The sequence below is a fragment of the Phocoena phocoena genome, chromosome X (genome assembly GCF_963924675.1).
Source record: "Phocoena phocoena chromosome X, mPhoPho1.1, whole genome shotgun sequence".
Lineage (NCBI taxonomy): Eukaryota > Metazoa > Chordata > Mammalia > Artiodactyla > Phocoenidae > Phocoena > Phocoena phocoena.
The window spans coordinates 2,064,413-2,077,198 of record NC_089240.1 but is presented as its reverse complement, the minus strand read 5'-3'; the positions used below and the strand labels follow the sequence as shown (position 1 = coordinate 2,077,198).

General features: G+C 47.3%; 1 protein-coding gene across 1 annotated transcript in view; it reads left to right on the top strand.

Moving 5' to 3' along the window:
- The window catches only part of PRKX (protein kinase cAMP-dependent X-linked catalytic subunit), a 77,596-nt gene that overhangs the window by 48,883 nt on the left and 15,927 nt on the right, over positions 1–12,786 (top strand). Inside the window, exons 3-4 of the mRNA XM_065901234.1 lie at positions 453–716; positions 9,265–9,384. Of these exons, the coding sequence (XP_065757306.1) occupies positions 453–716; positions 9,265–9,384 (384 nt within the window). The remainder of the gene's footprint in view (positions 1–452; positions 717–9,264; positions 9,385–12,786) is intronic.

Genomic DNA, 12,786 nt, shown 5'->3' with positions numbered 1-12,786 from the left:
ATGCATTCTTTATCGTATTCTTTTCCGTAGGGTTTATCGCAGGAAAGTAAATACGGTTCCCTGTGCTCTACAAGAGGACCTTGTGGTTTATCCATTCTCTATATACTAGTTTGCATCTGCTAACCCCAAACTCCCATTCCATCCCTCCCCCACCCCCCTCCCCCTTGGCAACCACCAGTCTGTTCTCTGTGTCTGTGAGTCTGTTTCTGTTTTGTAGATAAGTTCATTTGTGTCTCATTTTAGATTCCACATATAAGTGATATCATATGGTATTTGTCTTTCTCTGTCTGATTGAATTCACTTCGTATGATCATGTCTTACCTAGAGATATATCTTAACACAACCTGTTCATGTGACACGACCTCCGTCTAAGTGCCATCCCAGCATCCGTCCGTCCCTGTCCCTTCCTGTCCATCCGAGGCGCAGCCCTCACTCCCGCTCTGGTCCCGCAGGTTCTGGACGGGGCATGATGACCGCTTCCTGTACATGCTGATGGAGTTCGTGCCGGGTGGTGAGCTCTTCAGCTACCTGCGCAACCAGGGCCGCTTCTCCAGCTCCACCGGGCTCTTCTATGCTGCGGAGATCGTCTGTGCCATCGAGTACCTGCACTCCAAGGAGATCGTCTACAGGGACCTGAAGCCGGAGAACATCCTGCTGGATAGAGACGGTCACATCAAGCTCACTGACTTCGGGTTCGCCAAGAAACTGGTGGACAAGTAAGTGAACGTTTCCCCCGTTTTCCCATCTTCCCGCCCCCTGCCTCTGGCAGCGTGCTCTGTGTCCTCTGCGCTGTGACCTCCTTTTTCTTTAGATTCCACACAGAAGTGACATCGTATGGTGTTTGTCTTTCTCTGTCTGACTCACTTCACTCAGTATGACAATCTCCAGGTCCATGCACGGTGCTGCAGATGGCATGATTTCATTCATCTTGATGGCTGTGTAATATTCCATCGTGTGTGTGTGTGTGTGTGTGTGTGTGTATATATATATATATACACACCACATCTTCTTTATCCATTCCTCTGTCGATGGACACTTAGGTTGCTTCCATGTCCTGGCTGTTGTAAATAGAGCTGCAGTGAACATTGGGGTGCATGTATCTTTTCGAATTAGAGTTTTCTCCAGATATATACCCAGGAGTGGGATTGCTGGATCACATGGTAGCTCTATTTTTAGTTTTTTGAGGACCCTCCATCCTGTTCTCCATAACGGCTGCAGCAGTTTAAATTCCCACCAACAGCGGACGTGCTTTCCCTTTTCTCCACACCGTCACCAACGTATATTACGGCTTGTCTTTCTTTTTTTTTTTGCGGTACGCGGGCCTCTCACTGTTGTGGTCTCTCCCATTGTGGAACACAGGCTCCAGACGCGCAGGCTCAGCGGCCATGGCTCACGGGCCCAGCCGCTCCGCGGCACGTGGGATCTTCCCGGACCGGGGCACGAACCCGTGTCCCCTGCGTCGGCAGGCGGACTCTCAACCACTGCGCCACCAGGGAAGCCCAGTTATCTATTTTATACATAGTATCAATAGTGGATATATGTCCATCCCAATCTCCCAATTCATCCCACCACCCCTCCTTCCCCCTTGATATCCATACATTTGTTCTCTACGTCTGTGTCTCTATTTCTGCTCTGCAGGTAAGTTCATCTGTACCATTTTTATAGGTTCCTCATATATGCATTAATATACGATGTTTGTTTTTCTGACTTTCTTCACTCTGTTTGACAGTCTGTAGGTCCATCCATGTCTCTACAAATGACCCAATTTCGTTCTAGGATGCTGTTAAATGCAATCTGATTTTCCCCTATAGAATTTCATCTATTGCATGGCTAAGAATAAAATGGGGTGGTTTTACGTAGAAGAGTGTGAAGACTTTATATAGTTTTAAAAATTGGTTTTAAAATTGGCTGCCCCCTATTGGTAACATGTGGTATATAGTCCACCTGCTAGTGTTTTGTGGGATTTTTTTTTAATCATTTTATTTGGAAGCCCTGATTCAAACAAACAAATAAAATGTTTCACAAATTCACTCGGTGATAAGTTTGGCCAACCGTCATCATTTTACAGCTGAGAAATCTGAGGCCCCGAGAGGTAAGGTAGTTTGCGTGTATCCCCACAATTGCCAAGCGGTAGTACCTTATGGCTTCCAGGTTAAATTTATTTCCCTTACCAAGAGCCTCTGTTAATGGAAGCACCTCAGAGGGGCATTCAGGAATGAAGAGTGGATATGAGGACCACTTGCCTGTGCTGGACCCCTGGGTCTGCCACTCTCCAGCTGGAGAGATTGAGTACGGTGTATGTTGTCATCACCCCGTGTGCCTTGGTTTTGCTCGTCTGTGTAATGAGAATTGTTCCTACCCTGTAGGGTGATTGGTAACAACGGATGGGTCTGCTCATTGGAAGGGATTTCTTAAGAACGGTTCCTCTCGTGTAGTAAGCATTGAGTAGGCAGGTGCTTCTCACTTCATCATGCCCACCCTCACATCATCATCACCACCACCATCGCCACCACTGTCATCTCCATCATCATCCCATAGATATCACCTTCATCACCATCACCACCGTCATCATCACCCTCATTATCACCGTCATCATTATCACCGCTATCATCATCACCACCATCGTCTCCATAATTATCACCTCCATCACCGCCATCACCATCACCTTCATTGCTCTGGACTGAACTTGTGTTCCTCCAAAATTCATGTCTTGAAGCTCCAACCCCCACCGTGTGGCTGTATTTGGAGATCGTGTTGTTAAAAGTAATTAAGGTCAAATGAGGTCATGACAGTGGGGTCCTAATCCCATAGGATTGGTGACCTTCTAAGAAATGTATTTCTCCCAGTTCTGGAAGTCCATGGTCAGGATGCTGGCTGACTTGGTTCCCGGTGAGGCCTCTTCCTGGCTTGTAGATGGCCTCCTTCGGATACAGTAGAGAGATCTCTCTCTCTTCCTCTTCTTTTAAGGACACGAGTCATTGGATTAGTCCCAGTCTTAACCTGATTACATCTGCAAGACCCTATTTCCAAATACACTCACAGGTACCGGAGTCTAGGACTTTTGGGGGGGAACACAGTTCAACTCAGTGGGGGTGCCACGGAAGGCAGTGGGGGAGTCGGAACACAGGAGCAATTGGACGACTATCTCACAGAGCACACTTGGATAACGGTCTCCCACCCCCAGTTGTGGTGGACCTGATAACAGTGAGAAAACTGAGAACGGCGGGTGTCACTTTGCCCTCTCTTCAAGAGCCAGTGAGCAGAGACGATAAGACCAGGGGCATCGATAATTCACAGCCTGGACCAGCACACTCTCCCAATAACATCCCCCACTGTCTGTCTTGTCTTAACATATTTACTGCAGTCTGAAGCCCTTTCCAGCAATTGGTGACTCTCTACATCCAAGAAGCATGGGGGCTTTTTGCAGGAAGCTTTTTTAAGTATAAAGAGAATTCTCTTAAAAGGAGAAGACTGCTTCCACCTTGCACAGTAATCGTTTGCTATGAACCTGCGTGTACAAATGTTTGTCAGAGTCCCTGCTTTCAATTCTTGGGGGGCATTAACCAAGGACTGAAGTTTCTGGGACTTACGGAAATTCTCTTTAACTTTTTAGGGAACTGCAGTACTGTTTGAAATCTGAGGCTTTAAGGACGTTTACTGCAGTCTGAAGCTCCTTCTAGCAGTTTATGCCTCTCTACATCCAAGAAGCCTGGGGGCTTTTTGGAGAAAGCTTTTACTTGAATGAGGGGGTCAGGCTACCTGAGTTTACTGAGAAACTGGAAAGTCATACAGCCTTCCATCTGTGCCCCGTAATACCCCAGGATGAAGCCAGGGAGAGACTCACCTTTCCACATGTAAGCGGAGACACCACACCTAACACAGATACAATTATCTGCACCCACCTCCACCTGGTGAGGACATCAGCTAAGAGCCAGGCTTCCAGCTAGATTCAGGCAACCGTGGATGCGCCCCACCTGGGAATACAGCATTCACGGGCCAGTACCTGGCTCTGTCGGCAGAACTAAAGAATTTCATGAGCCGAAGCAACGAGGGTTGACTTTGAGTTGACTCACCTGGGTGTGGCGGGAAGAAAAATGCTGCTAAGCTTAAGTCCTGGGGACCAGAAACTCCTAACTGGACCTCCAGGTGGTTCTGTGCGCCCTGACGGGTTGTCACTTGAAAAAGCCCAGTAGGCAGTGTGAGCCCCTTCCCGCTCGACTCCGTGTGGGAAGAACCCACGTCTCCCATCTCCTTTCCTTCCCTGAACTTACGGCCACCTTCTGCACCCAAATTCCTGGCTGGTTACCAGACCATACAATTTCTGTCTGCACCAACGTAACGTGACCTTCCATTCCTTCCATAGGATTTGAAATTGGAACGGTACTTTGTATCACAGGGGGTTCTAGGGAAATGGGAAAGAGTCTGTCGTGTGAAAAAAGAATCAGAGATTGGGAATGGAGAGGTGTCATGGAGAAGGGAAGCAGGGACCCAAGAGCACCTTTGGGTGGGTTCCTGGAGAGGGCTGAACACTCCCGCCCAAGACCCCCCAACACTCCAGTGGACCTGGGGAGGGCTCGGACCAGATGCACTGCTTACACAGCAGGGTCAGCGTGAGCTCGATGATGGGCAGAGAAACAGAGAGAGTGGACAAACGTATCAGTGAGCAGACACTGTTACTTTCTTTACATGAAACCTGCAAGATAGGGGTTTCTCCTATCAGTGCTTCATCATTGCATCTCTTGTTGGAGGAGTTCTTTGCAAAGGATATTTTCTCCCTCCTAAGATGCCGTTCCTTTCTACCTGTCTACAGACAGGTGCCAGATGCAACGGCAACACTAGGCAACCCGGGCACACGTGGTCTGGACCTGGGCTGCAGCCCAGAGTTTTTAAGTGGCTGCCCCAGAGACATGCTCCTTGGCAGAAGCGTGCCAGCTGGACGTGGCTCCCACACAGCTCTGTCTGGACTTACTGGTCCCGGATCCTTTCCAAACCCGCCCTTGGTCCAGCGTCTGCCGAGGTCCTGGCTACCTTACCTTGACTCTGGGTATCAGACACCTGTTCCTGGATCTCCCGCCCACGGGGACACCCTCCTTTCTCAGCCTCTTCTCTCTCTGCACTTTATAAAATTTTAATTGTGGCAAAATACAGATAGCATCCAAGATACCATCTTAAGCAATTTTAAGCGTAAAATTCAGTGTATGAATGACATTCAGTACGTGGTACAGCCATCCCCACCATCCATCTCCAGAACTCCTTTCTTCTTGTAGAACTGAAACTCTGTCCCCGTTAAAATGTACCAGCTCCCCTACTTCCTCACCCTCAGCCCCTGGACCCACCGTCTACTTTCTGTCTCTATGAATATGACTCCTCTAGGGGCCTCATGTAAGTGGGATCATTAGGTAGTTTTCCTTTTCACTGAGCGTAACGTCTTCAGGGTTCTTCCACGTTGTAGCAGGTGTCAAAGTCCCCTTCCTTTTCAAGGCCGAATAATACTCCATAGTCTGGATATATTCCTTTTTGTTCATTCATCCATGAGGGACACTTGGGTGGCTTCTCCCTTTTGGCTGTTGTGAACAGTGCTGTAATGGACAGACATGCGCAGGTATCTCTTCAAGACCCTGCTTTCATGTCTCGTGGGTATAAGCCCAGGAGTGGGATTGCTGGATCCTAACGGTGGTTCTATTTTTAGTTTTTTGAGGCCCCTCCATCCTGTTCTCCATAGTGGCGGCACCATTTTACGTTCCCACCTCCACTGCAGGAGGGCTCCCTTCTCTCCACATCCTGTCACCACTTGTTTTCTGTTTTTTTGATGGTAGCCATCTGCGTGGGGTGAAGTGGGTCGCCTCTGCACTTTCGACTCTTTCCTCTCGCCGATCCCAGGGCAAAGTCACAAGGAGAACCTGAAGTTCTTCCTTACGGAAACCCCATCGCATCCCCTTTCTGAGCTGTAGCTGCTTGTCTACGTGACATGATGTCATCTCTCCAAGCCTGAGGGGGCAACTGGGTGGTCAGCCTGTTTAAAGAGATAAACATGGATATCATTATGACAATTTTCTGGACCTCCAAAGCTGTGTTTCCAAATGTTTTCTTTCCCTGGCCATCATTTAGCTTGTAGCCCGTCACATAGCACAAGTTCTAATACCCGGTGTGGAGTGTGAAAACCCCAGGTGCTTTAGAAGCAGAGGTGAACTGGCTGAGGGCTGATGTGATATGGCCCACATGGGGTGGGTGTTTGGCTTCTGAGATCGCCATAACAAAGTACCACAAAGTAAGGGGATTAACCCAACAGAATGTTACAGCCTCACAATTCTGGGGGCCAGCATAGGAAATCAGGGTGTTGCCAGGGCAGTGTTCCTCGTACAGGCTCTAGAAAACCATCTGTTCTGTGCCCCTCTCCTAGCTTTTGGTAGCCTCACGTGTTTCTTGGCTTGTAGATAAAGAAGCTAGGAGATGCGTATAAAATGGAATATTATTCAGCCATAAAAAAGAAGGAAACCTTGCCATTTGGGATAACATGGTTGGACCTTGGGGGCATTAAAGTGAGATAAGTCAGTCACAGAAGGACGCATACTGTAGCATCTCACTTACGTGTGTAATCTAAAAAAGCTGAATTCGAGATCCCACTCCCGGGCATATATCCAGAAAAGACGAAAACTCTAATTTGAGAAGATACGTGCGCCCCTGTGTTCATAGCAGCACTATTTACAATAGCCAAGACATGGAAGCAACCTAAGTGTCCGTTGACAGATGAATGGATAAACAAGATGTGGTACATTAATACAATGGAATATTACTCAGCCACGAAAAAGAATGAAATAATGCCATTTGCAGCAACACAGGTAGACCTAGAGATGATCATACTAAGCAAAGTAAGTCAGACAGAGAAAGACAGATATCATATGATATCACTTACATGTGGAATCTAAATAAAGAATACAAATGATCTTATTTACAAAACAGAAACGGACTCACAGACTTAGAAAACAAACTTATGATTACCAGAGGGGAAAGGGCGGGGGAGGGACAAATTAGGAGTTTGGGATGAACAGATACACCCTACTGCATATAAAATAGATAACCAACAAGGACCTACTGTAGACCACAGGGAACTATATCCAATATCCTATGATAAACCATAATGGAAAAGAATCTGAAAAAAATATGTGTTTGATTGGATCACTTTGCTGTACACCTGAAACAAACACAACATTGTGAATCAACTATACTTTAATTTTTTAAAAAAACAGCTGAACTCACAGAACCAGAGGGTAGAATGGTGGTTGCCAGGGGCAGGGGATGAGCGGAAGGGGAAATGGGTGAAGGTACAAACTTCCAGTTATATGATAGATACGTTCTGGGGATTTCGTGTATGTCCTGATGACAAACACACACCAAAAACACAAAACAGGCAGATGGCATTGATTGCCTTGGACTTTTACCCAACGTAAGAACGTGGGCTGGAACCAGGCGGTTTCCAGGTCATCTTAGTGGTTTGACAGCCTAGCTGTGTCAGTTGCACTTTGGGGAAGAGAAAGTCACCATTCAGACTTTGGCTAAAGGCTCTGATGGAGCTCATAGCTCATGTGTCACAGCAGCGTTTTCCCTGGCATCTCCTTTGGTTGCCCTTTTTTTTTTTTTTTTAAAGATTTTTTTGATGTGGACCCTTTTTGAAGTCTTCATTGAAGTTGTTACAGTATTGCTTCTGTTTTATGTTTTGATTTTTTTGGCCACCAGGCATGTGGGATCTTAGCTCCCCGACCGGGGATGGAACCTGCACCCCCTGCGTTGGAAGGCAAAGAACCACTGGGCCACCAGGGAATTCCGTGGTCTCCCTTTTGGCTATTAATCACGATCGCTGATCTGTCATCTAAAACGTGAACATGACCATAGCGTGTTATTTTCCTATGCTTTGGACACAGGGTTTTGTTTTGTTTTTTTTTTGTTTTTTTTTTTTTGCGGTACGCGGGCCTCTCACTGCTGTGGCCTCTCCCGCTGCGGAGCACAGGCTCCGGACGCGCAGGCTCAGCGGCCATGGCTCACGGGCCCAGTCGCTCCGCGGCATGTGGGATCTTCCCGGACCGGGGCACGAACCCGCGTCCCCTGCATCGGCAGGCGGACTCTCAACCACTGCGCCACCAGGGAAGCCCTACAATTTTTTACTCTTGATGAGAACTTTTAACATCTATTCTCTTAGCAACTTTCAAATATACAATACAGTATTATTAACTATATAGTCACCACGACATATGTTACAACCCCAGGACCTAATCTTTCAGCTGGAAGTTTGTATTGTTTTTATCTTTTCACGGGTGAATTTTTGTTAGCAAAATCCTCCATACTGAGATATACAAATAAAGAGAAAATTAGGAAAATCAGTCTTTATTTTCCATAGGGCATAAAAATTTAGATATTTCAGCAGAAACCTTACAAATTATGTTTTAATTAAACATTGGGGCTTTTTAAAGTATAAATAGAATTCTCTTAAAAGGAGAAGAAGACTGCTTCTCCCATCTGTTGTGAAAAAGACAGATCTAAGGCAGCACAGAGAAGGGACGACCCAAATGAAAAACAACCACCCAGACGATCAGAAATCTCCGCTTTCAGCGCTGGGTCCCGGCTTGGCTGGTTGGAATCTCTTGCTTTCAGCCAGCTGTCCTCTAGGTGGCGCTAAAAGCTAAATTTTTTCCAAGTCTCAACTCCTGGGGAGAAAATCCTTTCCAAAGCTGTCCGCCCCGTTTAAACCCCAAACATCTCAGAACCCCTTAACCTGAGGATTTCCAAAAGCCACCACGGATACTAAAATGACCGCGAACCCACAAAAACACTTCAGACCTTTTGCAGAGCAGGTGAAAAAGGCACTTAGCTGTCGCTTTGTGTTTCCTCTGGGGGTTACAGAACCAGCTCATTTATTAATAAAGCGGACGTCTGGGTTCCTGAGGGTCGTTCCCTTGAGTCAATCCTTGAATCCTTTTTCCCATCATTTTATGGGAAAACGGGGACTGAGGGGTTTGCTTCTGAGCAGCAAAGGTAAGCACCAAGAAGAAGACACAGCCGTGATAACAGGGCCGTTACTCAGATTCTTTCTTGGTTACAGTGTGTTTATAAAGGACAGAAGTCAGGGAAGACAAGGTTACTGTCTTTATCTACCGGGCGAGGGTTTAAGGCATCTTGTTGATCAATTCAGTGACTAACCCTCAGTGCTTCTGAGATGCACGCACTGGCCAAGCACAGCTGAGTTTTGTGGACCCCCTTCTCTGCCCACAGGACGTGGACCCTTTGCGGGACCCCCGAGTACCTGGCCCCCGAAGTCATCCAGAGCAAGGGCCACGGGAGAGCCGTGGACTGGTGGGCGCTCGGCATCCTCATATTCGAGATGCTCTCGGGGTGAGTTGGGTTTCCGTGGAGAAGTCTGCGGTGAGTCCCTGCCCCACGCGCTGGCCCTGGGGTGCTCAGCCCGCCCCCAGGATGGGGCACTGGGGGTCGGGGGCAGATTCTTGGGGTCGGGTCGCACGACAGTTTCCCGCTGCTGGTGACGGTGATACGAACGGACCGTTCGGCTTGATTTCCAAAGAGCAAAAGCGGAGGCTTGGGACCAGCAGGGCACAGCTGTCGAGGTGTTCTATCCTGTCTGTAAGTGTCCCTGTCTCCCAAGAAAATGCTGTTCCTCTCCCGCACGGACGCTCTGGAGTGATTCCCAGAGCTGGGTAACGTACGTGTTGGATCACGCAATTGAGGACGTTATGAACAGAGAGTGTGCCGGAATGGAAAGAGGGTGTTCTTCCCTGGAATCCCAAACGTGCCTCGGGGGAGGTTAGGAGTCACGTTGCCCCTCGTCCAGATAGCCGAGAGTCGAACTGTTTCTCAAGGGGTCGGCATGATTAAATATTGAAGTGTGTGGCTTCTGCGTGAGACGTGCAGGATGGACACAGAAAGCAGGCATCCCCCTCGTAGAAACTGTGGACCTGGGGATTCTTCCCCGTCCTGTGAACGCGGGGCTCTTCTGTCTGACGTGCAGCCTTCCGTCCACACTCCCGCCCCTTCCCTTTTTCCTGCCTTCCTTGGCGGCTGTGCTTTTTGCTGGTAAGTTTTGCAGACAGTGAGTTTACTCTGGTTTTAATAAAACCCGGAGCCTGTTCCATGCCTGTGTGATTCCCTGCAGGGCTGGTCCACAGCTTTCAGTTGGAAAGAAAAATGGAAAGAGGCCTTCTCCAGCGTTGAGTGTGTGAGCAGCCAGGGGGGAATCTCTGCAAACCTGTCCGTGTTCATCTATCAGTCGTCCGTCTCTTCATCGTCTGCCTATGATCTGTCTGTCGTTTATATCTAGTTATCGTCTGTTTACCTATCATCTGTATCTATCTGTCGTCTTTGTATATCTTCTCTATTGTATCTGTCGTCAGCTCTGGTATCTATTTACATAATATACCTATCTGCCCACTCTTGTCCCCTGTTTATCATCATATTTACCTATCATCTAGTTTGTCATTTTTATCCATCATCTATCTACCTATTTGTCTGTCTTACTATCTGTACCTATTTATCTCTAACTGTATATCTGCTATCTATGATCTATCTATATGTCATCTATTCTATGTATCTATCATCTGTCATCTACCTATTCTATCATCTACCTGTATCGATCTCTAACTCTCTATGAATTTATTTTTATCTACCTATCGTCTATTTATATCTCTCTCTAACTGTATAGCTATTAATTTTTACCTATCTGCCTTTCTGTCAATCATAGATCAACATCTATCAATCATAGATCAGTATCTATCAATCATAGATCATTATCGATCAATCTATCGAATCTTTTCAGTCTTCCATTGCTCTTTAGTCAGACACCTCTAGCCAATCACGTAGACCCAAATTTCTTCATTTGCACCGTAGCCCAGGAAGTCCTAATCAAAGCAACACGCTGAAATAAATGGCATGTGCCGTCAGTCCACCAAGAAGGTATAGAAACTGTACATCTTTCTGCACCTGTACTTGATCAGCTTCCACACTCAAGCCAGCAGCATACCTTCCCTCCTGTACGTTGCTGCCCACGAGAGGGCAGCCTTGCCCGAGGAGAATTGAATCCCGGCGCCGAGTCGTGTTTAGCAGAATGGGGTCCACGTATCCTCTGTTTTGTCTTTATTGTTAGCTTGGACTGTAATAGTACAGGATATAATAATGCGGAATATCAATAGGAGAGGCAAGGTTGGAATATAATATACTGTTAGAACACAGTATTGATAGGCTCTAATAGAAAATTATTAAAATAGAGTAGAATAAAGTAGGACAGGGTAGAATTAGAATATAATATTAGGATATACTAGAATTATTAGGAGGGTTATTATATAACCATAATTATTAGAATTCTAATAGTTTAGTATGCTATTTTAATAGTAACTAAGATACTATTAGGATATGCTATATTAAAATAATATTCTAATTACTCTTGGGATGTAGTATATTAAAATATTAGAATATTAGGAAATAGAAAATATTCTATTCCAGTAGAAGGTTAGCCATACGGTAGTTCTAGTATTCTCAGAGAATATTAGGAATTCAGTAGAAAATAATGTCATTAGAATCTGTTACTAGGTCCTATTATTAGAATAATTGGAGGGTAATAGTTCAAACCCTCTCCTAACCCAGAACACCGTAAGCTGAACTTTGCATTTCATAAGAGGGAACTGTTCACAGTCGGCGTATTTTTGTTTGCCACATTTCCAGTTAGAGTCAGGCTTCTCTGGGTGGTATTTCCAGAGACACCCGTCCCTGCCCACACTGCACGCCTGGCTGACCTGGGGCTGCCCCTGAAGTCTGGCCAGCCTCTGCTCTCACCTGGACCCGCCCCGAGTGTCCTCACGTCTCCTCCAGCTAGCCCCTGCCCCTGCCCGTGGCACCTTCCCCTGGCAGCCACCGGAGGGGTCTCTCACCGACACCCGCCAGGCCACGTCCTTCTCCCTAGCAGCCCTCGAGGGGACAGACCCGGAGCTCCTCGTTAGACGAGGCTCTGAGTCGGTCTGTAGAAGATCTACCCACCTTAGACAGAGGCCTGGCCTCTCTCCTGGGATTGCGGGCCTTCCTGCCGTGTCTCCAGCACCCGATGTGGCATTGCTGTCCCTCTCTCTGCCAGCTGCCTGAGGGCATCCCCCCGGCCGGTCCCTTCTCTTCCGGTCCTCACGATTCAGGCTCACCTGTAACCTGCCCTCAGAGCCTTCCTCCGCTGCTCCCAGCCACGCTCCGCCCTAGCACCCCTTTCTGTTCTCTCTGGAGCGCTCAGTGGATCTGACACCATCTGCTTCCGTGTGTTCACTGCCCACGAGATCACTGGATGGTGCAAGCTGCTCTTCTCAGCCCCTTGAACCCAGACGCCTTTGGTGGCCAGTGGGAGGGAGTTCTTACATAGATGGTGGAGGTGGCCTTTTCTTCCAAGTCCCCGTCTCCCGTATGCCTGTTGGATTTCCATTTTCTGTTTTGGCACCTTTAGCAAGATCAGGCTAGACTCTGCCTTGTCTCTTTGCTTATTGCTTTCATTGGTGGGTGAAATGTTTCATGAAGTACAAGAAGTACATTTGTTGGGTACAACCAGCCACGTGATTAGGTATGAGAGCATGTCATAACTGGGATTTTATTTTCATCGAGTAAGAAATGTTTCGGTTGGATTGAAAACAGGTGGGCCCATTCATGGGCTTTTCCTGGAGCGCCCAACTCAGCCCTGATGTCTTCCATCATCTGTTCCTTTCATATCCACCCATGTGGAGAGTTTCAGTCGCACGCCTGTTCTTCAGGAAG